General features: G+C 48.8%; 1 protein-coding gene across 6 annotated transcripts; it reads right to left on the minus strand.

The window, feature by feature from the left end:
- Positions 1 to 316: 316 nt before the first annotated feature.
- CHRNA2 (cholinergic receptor nicotinic alpha 2 subunit) lies at positions 317 to 20,451 on the minus strand. 6 transcript variants are annotated; one of them, XM_026007883.2, is made up of 7 exons: positions 19,913 to 20,451; positions 12,491 to 12,726; positions 11,139 to 11,290; positions 10,685 to 10,729; positions 7,096 to 7,205; positions 3,398 to 4,418; positions 317 to 2,033 (listed from the first exon to the last, which is right to left on the minus strand). In XM_026007883.2, exons 2-7 carry the CDS (start codon positions 12,561 to 12,563, stop codon positions 1,908 to 1,910), a joined length of 1,527 nt encoding a protein of 508 aa, XP_025863668.2. In that variant the 5' UTR covers positions 12,564 to 12,726; positions 19,913 to 20,451; the 3' UTR covers positions 317 to 1,907. The 6 variants fall into 6 exon arrangements, with proteins under 6 accessions (XP_025863668.2, XP_025863669.2, XP_072575636.1 ...); XM_026007884.2 differs by having other exon boundaries at positions 10,899 to 11,290; positions 19,913 to 20,383; XM_072719535.1 differs by having other exon boundaries at positions 3,398 to 4,282; positions 19,913 to 20,342.
- Positions 20,452 to 21,246: the final 795 nt, after the last annotated feature.

Consider the following 21,246-nt stretch of genomic DNA (forward strand, 5'->3'; position numbering starts at 1 on the left):
TAGGGGAGGGGACAGTGACCTTGGGCCACCACCCTGGAAGAGATCGATTGTACCCTGTTGGGTGCAGATCAAGAGCCGAAGCCAGGCTCAAGCACAGAGGGGTGTGTGGTGACACAGGGGCAGTAGGGTCAGGTGTGTGCTCCAGCCTCTTCATCCCTGCACCTGACCGAAGGGTGACTTTCCAGTGGGGACCCAGGGCAGACCTTCCAGGTCCACATGAGGAATGCCAATGGCACCCTCCCAGCTGGCGTGCAAACATCTGGGGCTCCAGCAGGGCTTGAATGATGCTGGGGATGCTAAGGAAGGGTCCCACAGCTGAATGAGCACCGGCCTCAGCTTTATTTCATCTCTTTACTCACATGCAAGGGGGATGGGAGATGGAATAGCATGAGGGAACATCACTGCACCAGGAGATAAGGTCTGGGAGAGCCAGGATGGGGAAGGGAAGCTGGGAGGAGCTGGAGGGAGACAGAAACCACATGAGTCATCATGTGGGAGTCTTGGGAAGAACTGAGGACTGGGGGTGTCTGGGCCAGGCGTTGCAGGTTTCATCTGTGTCTGTCAGGCAGGGTCGAGTGGGGTACCCCAAAGGCTAAAGGGAAACCGGAAGTTCATCCTACTCAGCTTCCTATCCAGGGTCCCCATACTATCCGGAGAGCCGATGTCCGCATCTATTAGCTGCTGAGGTTCTGTCCTCAGAGGGCTGGACAGGCAGGGGTGAGGCCTGATCCCCAGGCAGGAGCTCCTCCTGCCTCCAGCATGTGGCTGAGGGCTGTGCATTGTTGGATTCCAAGGTGCAAGGAATCCAGGGCCGTACAGAGCAGCTCAGAAGCCATCACAGGACTTCAGGAAGGACCAGGAGGCCAAGCTGGAAGGGAAGCAGTCCTACAGCTTCTGCATTTACACAGCAGTCAAGGTGCAAAGCCATCCAGTGGCTTCTTTTAATTCACTCTGTGCAAACATCCTGTGTGCTGGCCACCACCTGCCCTATGGACCGGAGGGAGGAGCAAGCTGCAAACTTGAGTCAAGGATGGCCCTGGGTATCTTCCTGGTTTGCCAATGTGCATTCAAGGACAGATGGTAGGAACTGCAGCATGGCCAAACCTCTTGGGACCAGCTGGTGCTGAGCCAGTTTGCGGAAAGGAAGGTGAGAGAAAGCCAGGACTTCAAATGAGTTTCCAGAAGGGTGGGATGGCCCAACTACCTGCATCCAACCACACATTCTTCCGCCGTGCAGGTCTGACATGTGCCTCTACCCCCATGTGGCCCTGCTACCCCTTCTCTCTTTCCAGGGGAGTCTTTACCATTGTTAGACCCTCAGGATTAGACTCTGAACTTTATTCTGTGTGGTTTGAAGACACCCTAACCTGCCTTTCCAAACTCCTCCCGCGGCTCCCACACAGGAGCCCTAGCTCACCCTGCCTGTTCTCCTAGACACCTCAGGCTCATTCCTGAATCCAAACTGTTGGTCACAGACCTTCTACCCCCTGGGGCATCCTCTCTTCTCTCCGCCCCCCCATACACCCATTTTTTGAGGTCCTCTACCCCCTGGATCATCCTGCTTGCTCCTCCTGTTACCCAGTGTCTTCATTGGCCCCTGCAGGAGAATCCTACAGGGCTTCATATTGTCACCATCATATCGAAAACTTCTGCAGAGCAAGTTCCTTATTTCTTCATTCCTCAGCACCTAAAACAGGGCTCTGTGCCCAGCAGATTCTCTGCATGCAGTACAATAACGTCAAGTGAATTAATTGACCCAAGGAGTCTTCGATGACTAGACCAGTGTAGGGACTCCACAGAGAAGCACCTGCAGTCAGATGGCGTTGACCCCATAGGCGTACTCTGAAGGAGGCAGTGGTTACAGATGTCAGTAGTGCCACCTTTGTGTCAAAGCAAGGAACAGGAAATCAGATCATTCCAGCCAGGAACGGAGGAAGAAAGAGTCCAATGGTCCCCAGGAAGCAGACGATGATAAACAACCAGAGGAATATCCTATCAATGACCATGGCCACATACTTCCAGTCTTCCTTCACCTGCAAGTAGAAATGGGCTCACAGTGACAGAAGCCCATTGGGAAAGGGGAAGCATCCCACCTGGGCACAGCCTCTGGGGGCAGCAGTGGCCGCACTGAAACCTTGGGAAGCTAAGGTTGTCTCAAGACTCAAACAAGCCTCTCCTAATGAACTCTGCCCTATTTCACCCTTATGACATGACCCAGAGCCTTTCCAAAGACTTTCAAGTTCCAGCTAAAGGGGGCTAAGGTTCTAGAACCACTAAGGGGCATGGACCTTCCCAGGTGGCCTGCAGTGATTTAAACTCAATTCCTGGCAGGGGCAGCTGGGTGGCTTAGTCAGTTCAGTGTCTGCCTTTAGGGCTCAGGTCATGATCTCAGGGTCCTGGAATCAAGCCCTGTGACTGGCTCCCTGCTCAGTGGGGAGTCAGCTTCTTTCTCCCTCTCCCTCTACCCTACTAGTGCTCTCTTTCACATTCTCTCTCTCTCTTTGTCAAATAAACAAAATCTTTTATAAAAATTTAAAAAATAGACAACACCCAGCAGTTACAAAATGGTGAAGACTTTGCCCCCATGTTGCCTCCCTTCCCAACCCCACACCCATTGCAGGAGATAGAGAGGAAGAGGTAGGTGAGGGTAGGTGTGGCCCAGGGAAGGTTGGGACAGTCAAGGGGGGGTGGTGTGCTTTGTGGAATTTGGGCTTACAGCCCAAGCAAGCAGGTCTGGATTCCTACCTGCCCCCAGATTATATATAATGATTTTTTTTTATCCACTCAACAAGGCCACCCGCTAATAACCATCTGGCCTTCCATCCTTCCCTAGGTGAATAAGAAGACATTTGTGTTCCTAAGCAGTGGCCTGCTGACCTAATAATACCAGGCACAGGAGGCACCGGGGCAGTGGGGGGGAGAGTTCACCTGGTACAACCAAAGTTCCCCAGGGTTTGTGGATGAATAGTGAATTCCACAAAATGCCCAGAGCCCAGTAACAAATAAGATAGGGGGGAAACCAACAGGACAAATGAGGAAGGATGCGGAAGTAGCAGCATGATTTATCTGATTTATCATTGGACAATAGTCCCTCCACCTCCCTCTGTCTCCTTCCCCACCACCTATAGGGCAATGGTGATAAGGATGGCACGGGGACTTTCAGCACCCGAAATCCCTCCCTCTCTGGCTTGCTGTTCCCCAGTTAGCCTTAGCTGGGCATTCTGGGCCGCTAGTCTGTCACCTGCCAGCTAGACTTTATCACAGTTTAGTCCAGACTCCCAAGGGCCACAACTGAGGGAAACAGGTCCTCATGGAGGAGACTAGATGGTCTACACTATCACCTTGGGATGAGAGGTGGTCACCAAGAGGAAGAGCCCCTCTCCCGGCCCCAACTCACTGAAGAGTCAGCATCCTCAGATCGCAGGTGATCAGCAATGTAGTGCACACCTTCCAGAGCCTTCTGTATGCGAGGTGACAGCAGAAGCCCACCCTCCTGCAGCTGGGCTTCCGCCCTGGGACCTGAGGCCCTTTGGTGCAGACCGCCATGGCTGCAGAGGGCACCCACGGCCGGGGATGAATGAGCCGCCCACACCCATCTGTCTTCCTCTTCCTCCTCCCCTTCCTCCTCCCTCTCCTCTGCATCCACGTTGGTCTCCAGCCAGTGATAAGAGGAGCTGGGCTTCAGATCCGGGGCGTCGTGGGGCTCCAAGGGGGGCAAGGGCCGGTTCATCAAGAGCCACCGGGGCACACAGCCCAGAAAAGCCACCCGCACCCAGCGGGGCATAGTGTGGGTGCTGGGGGAGCGGTGGTGGACGTTGAGGACAAAGACCGTGATGACAATGGAGAGCGTGACGAAGATCATGGTGAAGAGCAGGTACTCTCCGATGAGCGGGATGACCAGGGAGGTGGAGGGGATGATGTCAGTGATGAGCAGGAGGAAGACGGTGAGCGAGAGCAGCACGGAGATGCAGAGCGTGATCTTCTCGCCGCAGTCCGAGGGCAGGTAGAAGACGAGCACAGTGAGGCAGGAGATGAGCAGGCAGGGGATGATGAGGTTGATGGTGTAGAAGAGGGGCAGGCGCCGGATGACAAAGTAGTAGGTGACGTCGGGGTAGATCTCGGCACAGCAGTCATACTTCTTGGTGTTGTAAGTGCCGGTGGCGTTGACGATGGCCCACTCGCCGCTCTCCCAGTAGTCCTTCAGGTCCACCATCTGCTCCATCTGCTCCAGGTCGATCTTGGCCTTGTCATAGGTCCAGGAGCCGAACTTCATCTTGCAGTTCTGCTGGTCGAAGGGGAAGAAGGTGACGTCGATGCTGCAGGAGCTCTTGTAGATGGCAGGGGGCACCCAGTGCACGGTGCCCGTGGAGAAGAGGTGGGCCTTGGTCATGTGGGTCACGGCAAACTCCCCGTCTGCACTGGGGAGAGGAGAGGAGCTGGGGGAGCCGGCACAGCCCACCTGCCCACCCACGCCAGGCTGCTCCAGACGGCCAGCTGCGGGGGACCCCCAGTAACGAAGCCGGGCCCGGCCAGGTTGATTTACACAAAGGTATGAGGCTCTCCCAGCACACACATATCTAGAGCTGCCCGAGTTGTCTTTCAAATGCTATCTTTTAAAGCGGGGATTTTGAAGAATATAGGAAAATACCAAGAATTCAAAAAACCATCGCTATTAACATTCTGATGTTATATATATCATACGTATTTGATCAACACACAGATCATGTATATAATTTTTTACATATTTATAAACGCATGGAACGTGTAGTCTTATGGCCTGTTTGTATTCATTTAATATTTTAGGGTGATTATATTTTCTCCCCCCAGCAGATAGTGAGCCAGGCCCTCATCTGCAGAGGGGGTCGCGTCTTTCCCACCTGGGACCCTTAGTTGCTCAGAAGAGACCTAACACCTTTGCTGGTGAAGGGAGATACCTCCTTGGCTCCATCCACTTACTGGGCATTTCTGCACCCAGCCTCATCCCCTAGGGCCTGGGCAGGAGCTGTGGGGGATGGAATGGGAGACACAGGCCTGCCCTCAAAGAATCATGAGGAAATGCGATGTGGTCCCAAATGCCTGTAACACAAGGGAGGCAGGCAGTCTGGCAACAGTACTCCCCAAAACCCACTGAGGGTGGGGCGGGGCGGTGGGGGTGGAGTGAGCAGGGTCACCCTGAGAGTTGCCAGTAGGATTGGTGATGAGATGGAGTGGAGAGCCTACTAGTGCAGAGCAGCGGAGGGAACAGAGCAGAAAGACAGGACTCACAGTGTGTCCTTGGGCTGGGGCAGGTGCAGGGCATAAGAAGGGGTGGTGGGAGATGACACTGTGATGTCATGGGACTAGGCATCCAAGAGCCCACTAGGGCTCTGGGAACACTGGAAGGACAGTGACCATGCCATGGGGCTTGCCGAGAGCCTGAGTCCGATTCCCTGGGGAAGTGGTGCTGTGGGCTCCACGCCCTAGTGTTTAAGGGCACAATTCCTTAAAGGCAAGGGAACCAGAAGAATACAGGGGAATATAGGCTCTTTCCCATGGAGAAATCCCAGGCTAGAGATTGGGAAATGGGAAACTTTAAAAGAGAAGGTTGGAAACAGGAAACTTGGTGGACAGTAAGAAACGGGTCAGTGTAGAAGCTGAATTTTTTTTTTTTTGCCACCACACAGAATTACCACTAGATGGCAACAGGTACCCCATTTTTGAGGAAAGAAAGGTGCAATTTCCTCGACCCTCCCTGTTTAGTCTAGAGTGGACAGTCTGGATATAGGAGACCTTTCTTTAAATGTCTGCAAGAATTGGTTTTGGACTTTCATCCTATCAAAAGAATGTTCTGTTTTAATCAGGGAACACTGGTCGAAGCTTTCTGGACAATCTCAAACTTCAAGTCATATCTGATGCTGGGACTTTGCTCCTGATTTCTCCCAGGAACAAAGGGAACAGGAACTAGAAGGATCCTGGGTGCTAGTCCAGGGGTCTATTAGTCCAGTGACAGGAGCCAACACCAGGCTTAGACCTTCTGGTAATCTGTGCTGAATGTGTGCTTGTGGACATGGCTCAGGGCAAAGGGCTTTGGGTCTCACCAGGATTGGGCGGTGTGAAGGGGTCCTTGTATTCCCCTTTGACCTATCTGAAGATTCCGGAACTCAAAGGTGGATCTGTCTCCCTTTATCTTATTGTTTAAAGGCAGCTCTTCCAAATTCGGGTCAAATGAATTGAGAAGGCCCAGACTACATGGGTCTCTTGGCAGGATAGCTTCCAACAACATTGAAAATGCTGTCTTGTGCTAACATTTTCAAAGGACTGGGGCCGGGGTAGGGGACTTCACAGCATACAATGTTATTATCCAAAATTATTTGATCACATGACTGCTTTTCACACCTATTCATATCTTGGAGAACTGGTGCTCCTTAGAACCCCAGGTCAGGAAACACTGTTAGACAAGCATAATGCCAAACATCTGTTAAGTTCTGATTTTTAAATGAACAATTACCTGACACCAAACACACAAATGAAAGACTAGATCTCTATATCTTCTTTCTAAAAATATTGTGCTGTGGGTGTTCACCGGGACTCTCTTTCTACTCCCCTGCCTTTTATTAGCTTCTCATCATTATGTTCAAAGATGGCTCTTTTGGTCTTAATGCAAGGAAGCTATAAATAATACAAGTTTAAAAAACATACCCATACCAAGTGAGTTTGCTCCCTTGAGGCTGTCCTCCCACCCCCTGGGGTGGCCGTTTACCTGCTCCAACAGGACTGCCATCCTGCAAACTGCCAACTCTTAGGCAGTGTTTCCAGAGCCTGCACCAGCTACATTTTTCAGATACTACTCAGTGTTGGCAAATCCGTGTGCCAGGAGTACAGTACCGTGCACTAATTCAGAGTGGGTACTCAGTAAATTTTGGTGTATGAGTGAAAGCACAAAACAAAAGAAAGAAAGGAATCAAGAGGAGAGGTGGAGGGGGTGAGGATGAGCAGTGAAGGAGTTGAGAGGGAGGCAAGGAAGCGAGACACAAGGAGGCACCTCCCAGGTCCAACCCAGCCCAGCTTCGTTCTACCCACCCCTCCCAGGGGCCTCCTAGACCCGAGGCTTCCTACTTGTTATAGAGGACAATGTCAGGGATCCAGATCATCTCCGAAGGGACCCGGAGGGATGTGATGTTGCCGAAATCGGCCGGGTTCCAGTGCAATTTGTAGTCGGTCCACTCCTGTGCGTGGGGAGGGGAGTCGTGTCAGAACCGGTCCTTGGGGTACACCTAAGGCTGCCTGGGGACCCCCTGGCAGCTGGCTTCGGGAGCACCCCAAGTGCCTCCCCTAACCACATGGAAGAGAAAGGGCTGTGAGGCCGAGACTGGGCTCTGAGCTGGAGATTGGGAGTCCAGCCTGTGAGAACCAACCCCCTGCTTTTCCCCAACTCTAATACTCAGAATCCTGGACACACCGGGGCCACAGGTCATCCTAGCCCCACCTCTGGTCCTCATTCTGCTGCCCTAGTGGGATGACCCCAGAGAACCACCTCATCCACTTGTAGGAACAAGGTTTTTTAGTGCCTTACAGTTTACAAAGGATTTCTTACACCCTCTGTCTAGGAAGAGCCTCCATGGGAGAGCTGGGGAGGGATGCTGAACGGGGGAGTATTTCCCCATTTTAACGGGTAAAGAAACTAAGGACAAAGAAGCGAAAGCATCCCTTCCCGGGTTATGCAGCTGAGACTGGGGAGTCCACAGTGACTTCCAAACTGTGCTCTGCTCCAGAGCGCCCCGTGGGAGGCCCAGCAGGGAGGGGATGCTCTGGGTCCCAGGCTTGCTGCCAGCTGCTGGTCCAAGTGAATCCTTCTCAAAACCAGGTTTGTATTATTATAATGTTCCTCTTTGGCATTATCACAAGTGGTGATCAATGTGGATTTGCCTATGTATTTATTTAATGCCACTGTAAGCTCCACGAAGCCAGGGACAACAGCTGGTTCAATTCTGGCACCCTAGCACCACGCCCCAGGTAAATGCTCAGTCAGTGTGTAGCTGAGCAATGAAAACAATGCCTCCTCCCTCCAACGGAGTCTGGTTCTATTTCTGGGAGGGCTTCCCACATCCTTTCTGGACCTGAAAGAAACAACTAGAAGATAATGATTGGGGTCAACACAAAAGGCTGTCCTTTGCTCCCAGGGGCTTTTCACAATTAAAATAATAGCTACTATGTTTATGAACCCAGTTTTGTTACAGGCTCTTATAGATGATTCTTTCTAATCCGCACAACAATCCCACCGGTTAGGGTGAGGAAAGTGATGTATGGAGGGTACGCTGCTAGTAAGTGGCAGCACTGGTATTTGAATCCTGGCCTCCCTGACTCCAAGCCTGACCTCATTCCAGGGGCCATTTTTCGTGTGTACATCTTCACTAAAATAGTGCAATGATACACTTTAGTAAAGGTAAATCCCCTGCATGATGCCTTTTCCCGTCTAAGGATAGTGGTGTAACGTTTACACAAAGTATCAACCTGGTAGGAATCCAGGAAGGAGTGAAGGGAAATAAGAGCATTTTCAGGAAGCAGGTACATGAGAACAAAAGCACTGGTCTAGCTCAGTGGTTCCCAAGCTTCAAGCACCTAAGTCCCAGTTTGATACTTTTTGCTAATACATGTGCTCTACCTGTATCATCATGTACTTGGTATTTTCCTTTAAGTTGGCTCACTCTTTTTAAAATTACATAAATTTTGAAATTTGACATCACTGACCTAAACTAGAAAATCAGGAGCATTTGAAAATATCCGCTAAAACATAAATAGAAGACTATTACAAAAAGATTAGCAAAGCAAGTAATACCATCTCACGAAACACTGCCATCGGTGCCCAAACCATACTTGGGAAGACACCGGTCTTGGAGCAGTATTGGCCGCTCACCTGTAGGGGAAGTCTTAGGTGCATAGAGGAGCCAGGGTTGCAAAATAAGGAAGGTTTAAAAAGTTTGTAAAATTGTCAGGGCTTCTCAGGACGTGGATGAACAATTTTGAGATTGGTCTTCATAAATGCATCCTCTTCCCTCTAGTCCATCATCTGTCAAGCTTTCAGACTCAATCACCATTTGGAGGGTATCTACACCCATGGGTTACTGTCATTGACAATGGGTTGTCAACGCAGGCAACAGATTATACTGTTCCCATTTAAAAGATGAGGAAATGAGACCGTGATAGGTTAAGTGACTTGCATCACAGGGTAGGCAGAGGCAGTGCTGGTTGGCATGACTCCTTCTCCGGGGCTCCTTCCTCTGCTCCCTACCCCAACCCTGAAGGCCAAGGTGACCTGCTTGTGGGGACAGTTATGGCAAGCCAGGTTCTAGGTCTGGCCCCTGCACTGAAGGACCGTGTGGCTTCCCAAGTCCCTTACTGCTAGGGCCTCAATTTGTACATCTGTAAAGATGGGCCATGTACCCCCTCGCAGCTGCAAGGGGAACAGTGTCAGAGGGGTGCCGTCCACATGTCTCACCTAAGCATCCCATTGTAAGCTAAATGGCCAGTAGAGAGCCCTGGGGCCAGGGAAAGTAAGGTGTTCATTCAAAAGACTCAAAATAGAGATGTCAATAAAAATTTTGACCGTTGTGGTTTTCTGAGTGCCAACCTCTGAGATAGGAGATGGTCAGGTTACCAGTGGGGCAGGAAGAGGGAGGAGTGGGGGGAAGGTAGGCAGAGGGCTAGTTCCTCTTTCTCATGTTCCCCCACCACCTCTACTTCCGAGCCTGGGGAGGGGCTGGGCAGAGCATGAGGGGGTAAAGTGGGAAGGAATATACTCAGGCTGTAATACAGCCTATGCCCCCAACAATAGTACATCAAAAAGGGATACATTCTTTGCCAGAAGTGATGGTAGGCCTGGAGGCAGCTTCCAGACATTGAGAAACCAGCAGCTTCATTTCCTGTCTCTTGGGACCCTTGCTCTGGGGTCCCTGACCCTCCAGGGGAGGCATCCAACTGTGTGCTGGAGAGAACTCATGAAGAGACTCAGTATGCCTCAAGAGGGTGAAGGGGCCAAGTGGGCCCAGCTTCCAGACATCCCTGCTAAGGAATGGACATGAGTGAAGCTATCTTAGATCCTCCAGAGCACACCAGCCAAAGGTTGAGTAGCACCAAATAACACCACTAGTTGCCATGCAATGTGGAGAAGGCATCCAAACTCCTGGCCACAAAACTATGAGAGTTGACAATGTTGCTTTAGGCCATTACGTTTCAGGGTAGTTTGTTAGGCAGCATAGACATGGAACACCCAGCATTCTCGTGCAGAAGGAGCCTAGGGTTCCAAGTTGAGCACACCGGGGGCCCCCCCTTTTCTAGATGAACTGTACCCGGCTTCAGGCTTTCCTCAGCTGTCAGATGGGCAGAATGAAACCTCCCATGGGTTTTCAGTGACTACTCAGAATGAGCAGATCTGCAAACACAATAGCCAGCATGCAGGAAATGCCTCTCCCCAAAAGGGGATGACTAGGTTGTAGGTGACATTCTCAGGTGCTGGACTCACAGTCTCGCGGTACTGCCCCTATGAGAAGCAGTCTGCAATCAGCTGGCTTTGGGAATGTCCCAAGTGGCAACGCTTACTTGAAACATGAATCCAGAATCCCACTGTTTGTGAGACAGTTCCTGGGAGTGTCTGGGGTCAGTGGACTCTCACCCCTACTCTTGCCTCAACCAGGGAAGATGCTCTCACCTGCTTTAGCCAGACGTTGGTGGTCATCATCTGGTTCTTCTCATCCTGATCAGTAGAGAGATTAAGAACAATATTGTGATGGAGCCAGCCCCCACCCCTAACAATGTAGAGTGGGCTGGGCTGATGCAGGGCCCCTACTCACCAGAAGAACCTCTTACATGACACCCCACGCCCAGCCCAGCCTGCCACCCTCTTCTGACACTGCTACATTTACTCGAATTCTTCAGGATCACAGGGGCCCCTTGGATCCTCAGGGTTCATGTCAAATAGAACACACAGAGCTCCTAGACAGCCCACTGCTGCCAATCAAGGCCCTGTCAGGAGGGGCTGCAGGGCTGGGAGAGTGGGAAGGAGGAGAACTGAAGCTGGGAAGGGAGGGAAGAAGGACTCAGCAAAGGGACCTGTGGTCTGGGGGATGATCCCAAGGGGGAGAAGCATGGGGGGACAGGCGCACCACATCAATGAGTTGGGCAATAGACAGCCCAAAGCGCACGATCACCACATCCGAGGTGTTGGGCACTGGCCGCGCCCAGCGGTTGTAACCCTTAAAGAGGTGTTTGAAGAGGCGGTCCTCAGCTTGGGTATGGGAGGCTCGCTGTGCTGACCCTGTGAACAGGAAGGAAGAGTGGGGTGTCTGGGAGTCCATGGTGGTGGGTGCTCTGGTCCCTCTCCCACCAAATCAGAACCACTCAATCTCGGTGTCCTCATCTGTAAAATTGGGGACGCTATCCAGAACCTATCTCAAAACACTGTTGAGGATTGAATATAAGAGTGTATAATGGAGGGGGTCCCTGGGTGGCGCAGCGGTTTAGCGTCTGCCTTTGGCCCAGGGCGCGATCCTGGAGACCCGGGATCGAATCCCACGTCGGGCTCCCGGTGCATGGAGCCTGCTTCTCCCTCTGCCTGTGTCTCTGCCTCTCTCTCTCTCTCTCTCTCTCTCTCTCTCTCTCTGTGTGTGACTATCATAAATAAATAAAAATTAAAAAAAAAAGAGTGTATAATGGAGCTTAATGAAGCAAGCAGTGCACGCTTAGAGCTCAAGAAATGGCCATTACTCTGTGACTATTAGATACAAAGGCAAGGAAGTAAGAGCTAGAGAGGAAGGAAGAGGCAGTGGAGTGGAAAGGACGCCAGACCTGGAGAAAAGATGCAGCCTTGAACTGAGGAGCCCCAAGGGACAGCAGTATGGGGGAGATACTTGGTCGGTATGGGGTGAGCAGCAGAGAGAAGGGCTTCATGAATCTCAGTGAGCCTTTCATTCCCATCCACTTGTCAATGAACCACTGGCTAATGCCAACCACAAAATCCTCTGCCACTTCAGGCATCTCCCCCATTTTTGCTCAAACCACTGGCTTTTGCTCCTTCTTATCAACCAGGCCAAGTGTCCCAAAATTGATGAATCGCTCAAGACCATTTTTCACCATGTTTTGCAAACAGTTTCACCCTGCGTGCTTCTGCTGCCTGAGCAAGCCAAGGTTACTGCGCTAAAACCCAGAAAAACACATTAACAATAGTTGCCATGTATCGAGCGCCTACTGCATCCCAGGTGCTAGTCACAGACTTTCATTTCATGTGCTCCTCACAACAACCCGGGCAGCTTCACACTCTGCAGATGAGCAACACTGAAGCTGGCAGACGTTCAAGGTGACGCGCCCAGAGCTGTGAGCACCCAGTCACCTTCTCACTGCAGAATGAGCTACTGGAAGTTCCCTGGCAGTTGCTGTGAACCCACCTGCAGGAGTCTCCTCCATGCTGCATGGGAGCCCACAGGTGTGACGTGATGTCCTAGTGATGACACCCACTCACCTGCTGGGATCAGAAGGAGCCACCACAGACCAAGCTGTGTCATGGATAGGACTGCAGAGTGGGAGGAGCCCATGGCTTCAGTGGTCCGGGGTCTGGCTTCCCCTGGACATCAGAAGGAGGGCAGGCTGGGGCTTTGCTGTGGGTTGAGGCTTGGACCTGCTTCCCTAGTAAGGCTTCCAGGTGCTGACACAGCAGAGCTCCCACTGGATTCCGCACAGCTCCTCTCACTGTGGAACCTGAACAAGCCATAGAAAGAGTCTTAGGGTCATGCCATGGAGAGGGACTCAGGTCGTTTGTTTCTCACAGGTCACAGAGCTATGAAAGGGGAGCCAACAGGCCTCCCAGGAGTTGAGGGCTTTGGGCTCTCCCTGGCTTAACTGAGCAACTAACATCTTCTTCCTCTGGCATCAACCAGCTACTGTGCCCTCAGATAAGCCCTGACCCACTGGACAGAGGGGGTACAAGCTGAGAATGAAGTTCCCATTGTTCTGGACTCGGAGCTGCATTTCTAAAACAGAGATGACCATACTGCAAAGGATGGTCAGTAGAAGACTTCAGGTGCTATTCACAATAGCCCAAATTGGAAGCACCCAAATGCCAGTCAGCTGATGAGCAAACACACAACAGATGGTATGTTCATACAATGGAAGCCTGGGTCATAAAAAGGAATAAAGTGTTGACACCTGGTACAGCATGGATGAACCTTGAAAACATGCAAAGTGAAAGATTCCAGAAACATAAAAACCACATATTATATGATTCAATGTATATGAAATATTTGAAATAGATAAATCTGCAGAGGCAGAGAGCAGATTAGCAGTTGCAGGGGCTGGGTGGGGGGAGGGAGAAGAGGGAGTGATCACTGATACAGGATTTCTTTTTGGGGTGATCAAAATGTTCTGCAGTGATAAAGTGGTGTCCATTGTACAACTCTGTGAATATACTAAAATTCACCAAAATGTCCATTTTCAAAGGATGAATTTTATAGTAACGTGAACTGTACCTCAAAAGAGTTATTATTAAAAAAATAAATACCTCCTGGATTAATAAAATAAAATTAGCCAACTTTCTTTAGACAGTAGGGACAATGACAAAGGCCAGAATGTGAATATGGTTCTTGTGGCGAGAATAACACTAATGTCAAAGGTTGGAGTGAGTGTTCAATGTTTTGTAACAGGGGGAGTTGGAGAAAAGCCACATTTTTAAGTTAATGTATTAATACATATAGTAGGTGATTTATAACATCTGTTAATAGAAAAAAAACATTAAATATTACCCTAAAAAGTTTACATATTCAAATTAGCACTTTTTTCTTTTTAACAGCACTTCTTATTGGCAGAGTGGGGATGTCTCAGGTTCAGGTACACCTTGCATGTATCAAATGCAGACTCTGTGTCCGGCACCAGCCATGTCCTCAGGACCGGGCGCTGACTCTCAATACAGATGATGGGCATGGGCTTTCTTTTTGGATGATGATAATATTCTGGAACTAGATAGCAGCGATGTTTGCACATTTTGAATGTCACTAACGGTAAATTTTTAGGTCATGCATATTTTACCACAATTTAAAAAGAAAAAAGAATATGAGTGAGAGGGATGTTAAAATGTAATCTCCAACTGTGTGAGGGGAATCTGAATTATTATTAGTGGAGGAGTCACGAAACCTCTTCTATCTGCTTCCTTCACATCCGCCAGCGCACTCTGTCCCTAGTCTTAGAGCAGTGATTCCATCACTGGTGTTCCATCTCTCCTCAAACCTGTCACACCACCCCAGCTGCCCTCCCAGAGTTTGTGAATGTGGCTCTGAGTCCTGACCAATACACTCAGTGACTCAGGGCTTGGACGGGGCACTCAAACCCTCTGGAGTTTTGTCTTACCTATGGTTAAGGATAGCACACTCTCTCCCTGCCTACCCCTGAGGACGGGTGCAGGGAGGGAGCAAATGGGATCGTGCGCACTACAGCTCCTGAGAACTGCAGGGGCCTGGATAGGGGAAGTGGTGGCTGCTAGAGTTATTGGGGCCTAAAGACCCCATGACCTCAAGCATTGGTGGTTTGAGCCCAACTAGAGGAAGAGGGGGTGTGGGAAGGGTTCCACGTGAATTTCAGCATGTTGGAATGTACTTATTTTAATAGGCTTTTCCAGGGTGTGTTTGGGAAGAAAGGCCATCCTGTGTTGGTTTTCTCAGGTTTCAACTCAAAGACTCATGAGAAATTGACAATTACATTGATCTATGGTGCCTTTCGGGAGAATCTGGCCCCTGACCACCAGCCACCCTCACCCTCAGTGCCACATCATACCTCATGCTTGGCCCACATTTCCTTGGTTGGGGGCTCCTACCTCACTCAGGGGTTCTGCATTTCTTCCCAGCCCCCAAAAAACCCCAAAGGGCAGGTGGAAAAGGCTGGTAGTCCCCAGTGGCTTCTCTGGGGACTAGAAAGAACAGCCCACAGCTCTCCCAGGGGGCCCACGGGGGGCGGGGGTGGAGCAGGGGATCCTGGCAATGAGAAGCTTCCTCCATAGATTTGCTGTCTCAATACAAACTCCCTCTAGAGCTGCTTCTGCCCAAACCACAAATTCTGGAGCCTAATTATTAGGAGCTCTCTAATGGGAGTGAGGCTTTATATGTACGTGAACTAACATCTCCCTGTGCATCACGCACATGCATGAGGTCTGTGTGCTGCCTTTGCTTCTCCAGCTCCCGAAGCACACATGGGCTGCGGCGACTGGGTCTGGGGGCTCATACCCTTGCAGGTACAGAGACTGCCTCCTGGGGGCTTCCTAAAGCAGACTCAAGGAGAAACAAGAACAGCTAATTTATTTCCAGAGAAAGCTATTATTACCAGTACTATAGACTGAATGTTCATAGTCCCCTCTGCCAGTAAATTCATATCTTGAAACCCTACTCCCTGATGTGAAGGTATTAGGAGGTGGGGGGCTTTGGGAGGTAATCGGGTCTTGAGGGTGGAACCCTCATGAATGGGATCAGTGTTCTTATCAAAGAGACCCCAGAGGGCTTCCTCCCTGCTTCTATCATGTGAGGACATAGGGAGAAAGCATCATCTCTGAACCAGGAAGTAGGCTCCTATCAAACACCGAATCTGCCAGCACCTTGGTCTTAGACTCTCCAGCCTCCAGAGTGGTAAGAAATGAATGTCTGTTGTTTATAAGCCACCCAATCTGTGCTATTTTTTGTTATAGCAGCCCCAGTGGACAAAGACAACCTAACTGCTCTTTTCCAATCCTTTTTTCTGTGTATATACAGATCACCTGTGTTATATCCGGGTGTGGACATTAGAGGCAATTCTTACTTCTTTTTGACACTTTGCTATATTTTCCAAACTTTGTACCACAAGCATGTACTAGTTACTAAATATTATTGTAAAGTATTTTTAATTGAGTGGTGACATCTGCTGGTGTCTTATGTGCCTCTCTCCATCTCACGGTGGGAATGGGGGAAGTGGCTCTCATCCCCCAAATATGTGTAGATTGAAGATTCCATTCTTCTAGCACTGAGTGTTGTATATAAGTGATGAATTACTGAATTCTACTCCAGAAATGAATACTGCACTGTATGTTAACTACCTAAAATTTCAATTAAAAAGCTTTTTTTAAAAGGACTCCTTTTCTCCATCTGCATGGAGTGCAAGTCATCAAAGTCACTGTGAAAAAGGTGGAAGCAACCCAAATACCCATTGGTGGACGAGTGGATAAATGAATGTGTTGTATACATACAGTGAAGTATTATTTAAACTTAAAAAGGAAAAAAATCTAATATGTCTATGGACATAGCTGAACCTTAAAGACAGTATGCTAAGTGAAATAAGCCAAATAATAAATAATAATAAACCAAAGTGCAAATATTATGCTTCACTTATTTGACTACCTAAGAGTAGTCAAATGAATAAAACAGTATAGTGGCTGCCAAAAGCTGGGGAGAGGTTGGGAGTGGGGAGATAGTGTTTAATGGGGTCAGAATTTTGGTTGGGGAAAGTGCAAAGCTCTGGAGATGGATGGAAGTGATGGTTGCACAATTAAGTGAAGATTCTTCATGTCACTAAACAGTACAATTAAAAATGGTTAAAAGAGTAAATTACGTATATTCCGCTACAATAAAAAATGACTTGGGAAAAAATAGGTAATAAATACTCAAAACTCACCCCCCCCCCAAAAAAAAAGTCATCTGTGTTCCTGGGAATCACCTTAGGGCTGAGACAAAAAGGAGAACAGAAAATAGATCCTAGCACTGAATTCCTCACATGGGCTCCAAAGTGGAGACAAAAGTTGACAGGGGCTTGGGAAGAGAAGCAGAAGTCACTACTGTGAGCTCTTTGTGGATGGGGATTGTGTCTCATTCACCTGTTCTCTCAGCCCCAAGCACGGACCTTATAATAACAGGGGTTTGCTTTATGGGTTCTAGGTATGTAGGGTCACCCATGAATGTTACGCAGGAGTGAAAGAGGGTTCTAGAAGAATCTATGAAGGATTATGGCTTAGTTTAGGAAGCAAGATGACATTGAATACTTGTTCCCATAATCTGATTATTTATGCTTTCATTCATCTTTCCACTTCCTCTTCCACTATAGGGCCAATAATATGCCAGGCATTAGGCTCAAAGAATTGAGAACATGTGGCCTTGAGGGAGACACAGTAGAGAAGAAAGGATGGAAGAAGAATTCTAATCTGCTCATCCACCCCTGCTATGAGGCATGACTTTATTCATTTAGTCCCATTGGTTTCAAAGCCATGCAGAGACATCCCAAGTTCCAGAGGTGTCCCGTGCTTTTTACAACTCCTCACACTGGGAAGCTCTTCGTTGAATCTGATGTTGTATAAGCACCCGAGAGATGCTTGAGTTGAGTTGAGTTGAGTTGAGTTGATTTTGGAGATAGATCCTGGTGTTGACAACAGAAACAAATTTCATTAACACCCAGGGGAAGCTGCAGAACAGGTGGGTTTTTATAGGGTTTTTTTGTGGGTTTTTTTTTTTTTTAACCTTTCTACATTCATTCAAAACCTGACAATCACAGGACTCCTTTTCTGGTTCCTCTTCTCTCTTTCATTCTCTACCCAGGATGACACAGGAATCTCACGTGTCCCATGCTTCCCTAATTGACCTGAGATGTCAGTGACAAATTATTACCTGACACCATCTCCATCATCTAGAAGTTTCATTTGCTTGTTAAAATGAAGAGGAGCTATAAAATTCAATTGTTTCTCTCCACCAGGACATATCCTGAAGATTCACTGCTTTGAGTTAGCTGTGACAGAATAAGAAGGGCAAGTGCAGGGAAAGAGGATGCCAGGGTCCCCTTTGATGATAACGCCCAAATCTTTTTAAGAAAACTTGCACTTTGTAGTTTTAAGGTTTACAAGGTATTTTCACACTTTTGATCTTATTTGAGCCTCATATCACCCCAGAAGGGTAAGCGGAAGAGATTTTTTTTTATCTCTTTCACATATGTAAAATAAACACTAATGCTAAGAAAAGATTTGATCAGGAATGTATGGTTCAAAATCGACACAGTTGGGATTCAAACTCAAGTCTTCAGCTTCCAAACTATAATATGCTGAACTTTTACCCAGCGCCACCAACTAGAAGGGCAATTTGTATGGGCAACTTGGTCCATACTTCCATGTGTTCTATAGATCCTGGCACTATTGACTGCACTGCTAAGCCACTATCAGTACTGAGGTTGGTGGCAGATGAGTGGTGAGAAGAGAAAGCTGTGCCACCCCAAAGCCGTGTTTGCCTGGATCCAGGGTTCTAGGAATTTCCTCTCCGTGCAGATTCACTCCCTCCTCCTTCTAACCTGTATCATGGCCACAAATCCCAAGGCTATGACTTGTTTCACCTCTCAGTCAAGTGCACTAAATAAAATATTTTTTTCCCCAAGCATGCTGAAATTGCATCATAAAAGAACCAACCAGAGATGTGCTGGGCCCTCTGTAAGAATGTGCAAATGGAAGTCAATCGAGGGGCACCTGGGTGACTCAGTGGTTAAGAGTCTGCCTCTGGCTCAGGGTATGATCCTGGGGTCCTGGGACCAAGTCCTGGGTCAGTCTCTCTGCAGGGAGCCTGCTTTTCCCTCTGCCTATGTCTCTGCCTCTCTCTGTGTGTCTCTCATGAATAAATAAATAAAATCTTAAAAAAGAATAAAAGTCCATTGATTCTAGAGGATGTATTCCTACAAGATGCCTCAAATTTGCCTCCTTTGTAATTAGCCCACAACAGTAATTTCATTACTTTGTCACTGGAAACCACAGGAGAAATTATCCCGGGCAATTGACAGTAATTAGAGTTACCTTCCACCTAAGAAAGATATTAAAAGAGAAAGAACCTGGGACCCTTTTATCCTTTAAGCTGCTGGATTGCAGATTTGGGGGAGAGGATGGCTGTGGGGTGATGCCCCTGTTTGTAAAGCGGGTGAATGGGATGCACATGGAAATCTACCCCAAAGACACTGTATTTAAGGGCTCAGACACCAACACCCCACTATTGCTGCTGACACACTTTGGTGACCAGATTACCCTCCACCCCCACGCCGACCTCCTGAGTCCTGGTTCCGTAAGTCAAGGTAATTTGGCCTCTTTGTCCATCTTCCTACTGCAGCTGATTTTCATCTTTCCACCCACCAGGCCATGTTCTATTATTTTTACAAGCATCACCTTCTCCAGAAAGCCTGCTTAGATCCTGCCAGCCCGTCTCTGCCATCCAGCACCCTGTCCCCCACCCCCCCATATGAGAGTCCCAACTCTGTCCCAACTGTCAATATCCCAAAGAAGTCCCTTGATAAGAGGAAATGATACTGTTTCTTCTTCCAAATAATTTCATTCCAGGTGCTTAGGGGAGAGAGAGCATATTTCTAGCTTGTATATCTGCTCTGCTCAATAAATTGATCAATCACAGAAGCTTAACACCTCAAGGTCATATGGAATCTTAAAGGTCATCTGGATTAGCACATCAGCCGATGTAGGAATCCTCTCCAACAAATTTCAGCCTCAGAAAACCCCAGCAATGAAGAACTTGCTACCTCCCAAGTCAGTATATACTATTGATGTCTGTTAGTCTTTACTAAAGGATATAGAATGTTTATTTCATGAATAGAATAATGAAGGAATAGTAGTAATAAAGACATAGAAGCAGACTTAATATAGAAAAGCAACTAGCTCCTGAGACTGAGCTACCATCAGTGGAAGGAGTTGAGCATCACTAGGCTCTGAACAGCCCTGGCAGGGATAATCAGAAGATGAAATTTTTTCTATGAGCAGGTGACTTCCAGCACTCTGACATACTCCCCTCCTAAAGTACCCAGAAGCCACCAATCTGCTAGATCCCCTTGATCTCCCCCCCCACACACACACACACAATGTTCCCACCCCCACATCCCCTGACACAAGCTTTGAGAGCACCTTTCTTACCTGTGGCCACAGAAGAAGAGAGGTCTTTGAAAGAACACAGAGCCAGCCTGGTTTGGAAATCCTAGTCAGTCAACAAAAGTACCCCCCAAATAGAAAGGCAGGTGCAAAGCAGAGCTCGGTGACTTCATTTTATGGTCCAACAGATGCTGGAGCAGGACACTCCTTGGCAGATGAGGGTGACCTGACTCTGAGAGTCGAGTAGGCTTCCTGGAGAGGGCTGCACAAGTTCTGCAGACAGGTCACTTTGCCTGGGGCTCCCAGCTCTGTCATTCAGAGAGGCTTCATGCAGGTGCTACAGAGGAGGGTGTCATGGAGAGCCTGGCACAAAGGCTTCTGCAAGTGAAAGCCAAGCCAGTCCACAAGAGGGACTGCTGGCTTGGCAAGCACACAGACTCATGCTCTCATTCTCTCTCTCTCTCTCTCCCTCCCCGTCTCTCTTTCCGTCTCTCTCTCTCTCTCTAACACACACACACACACACACACACACACACACCCTCTCTGGAGGGGAGGAGGAGCCTGTGACTATTCAGCCTGTGTCCAGTGGGGACAGACAACAGATTTGCTTTCCCTCTGTCCAGTTATTAAGGTGCTTTTCTCTTTGCTCTGAAGGATTGTGTGCTCTGGGATCGCTGCCTGGACCCCCTGACCTCAAAGTGGGGGATCTCCTGGGTCCTGGGTCTGTGTATCAAGAGAGCAGTATAAGTTCAAATAGAATAAGACTGAAGACAGAGTCCTGAGTCAGCCAGCCTATGGATCTCTCCTTCCTTTTCTCCTCTGGAGGAAAACCTCTCTCCCCGAGCCCGCTGTCCGTAGGACCAACAGGACACTCATGCTGCCACCTGGTTTGGCTGCAGCTTGCCTGTCACCTCCTCAGCTTCCTTGCCAGTGAGTTTGCCTTTGGTTTCCCAGAGAAGCAAGGCCATCCTCCAAACCGTAAACCGTAAACCGACCTCTTGCCTCCTGTCTCACCAGGAATCTTGTTCCTCTTCCCTGTACGGTGAAGCTTGGCCTCTGTGATCTTGATAGAATCCCTATCTACTAAATATCCCCAGGCTTTCTCTTATCTTCACCACTCCTCCTGCTTGATCCTTTTCCTCAGCCCATAAATAAGCTCATTTTCCATCTTGAAAACACTCTTCGAGGTCTGCCCCCTATACCAAGCTACTTGTTTTCTCATCTCCCTTATTTTGTTAAAAGCAAAGGGCCCCAAGTATAACTGCCAAGGTTTGACGTCTGGCTTTGCTCCTTAAAAGCTGGGTGGTTTTTTGCACAGTGAAGGAAATCCTCAACAAAACGAAAAGGCAACCTACTAAATGAGAGAAGATATTTACAAA

The sequence above is a fragment of the Vulpes vulpes genome, chromosome 9, assembly GCF_048418805.1.
Source record: "Vulpes vulpes isolate BD-2025 chromosome 9, VulVul3, whole genome shotgun sequence".
NCBI lineage: Eukaryota > Metazoa > Chordata > Mammalia > Carnivora > Canidae > Vulpes > Vulpes vulpes.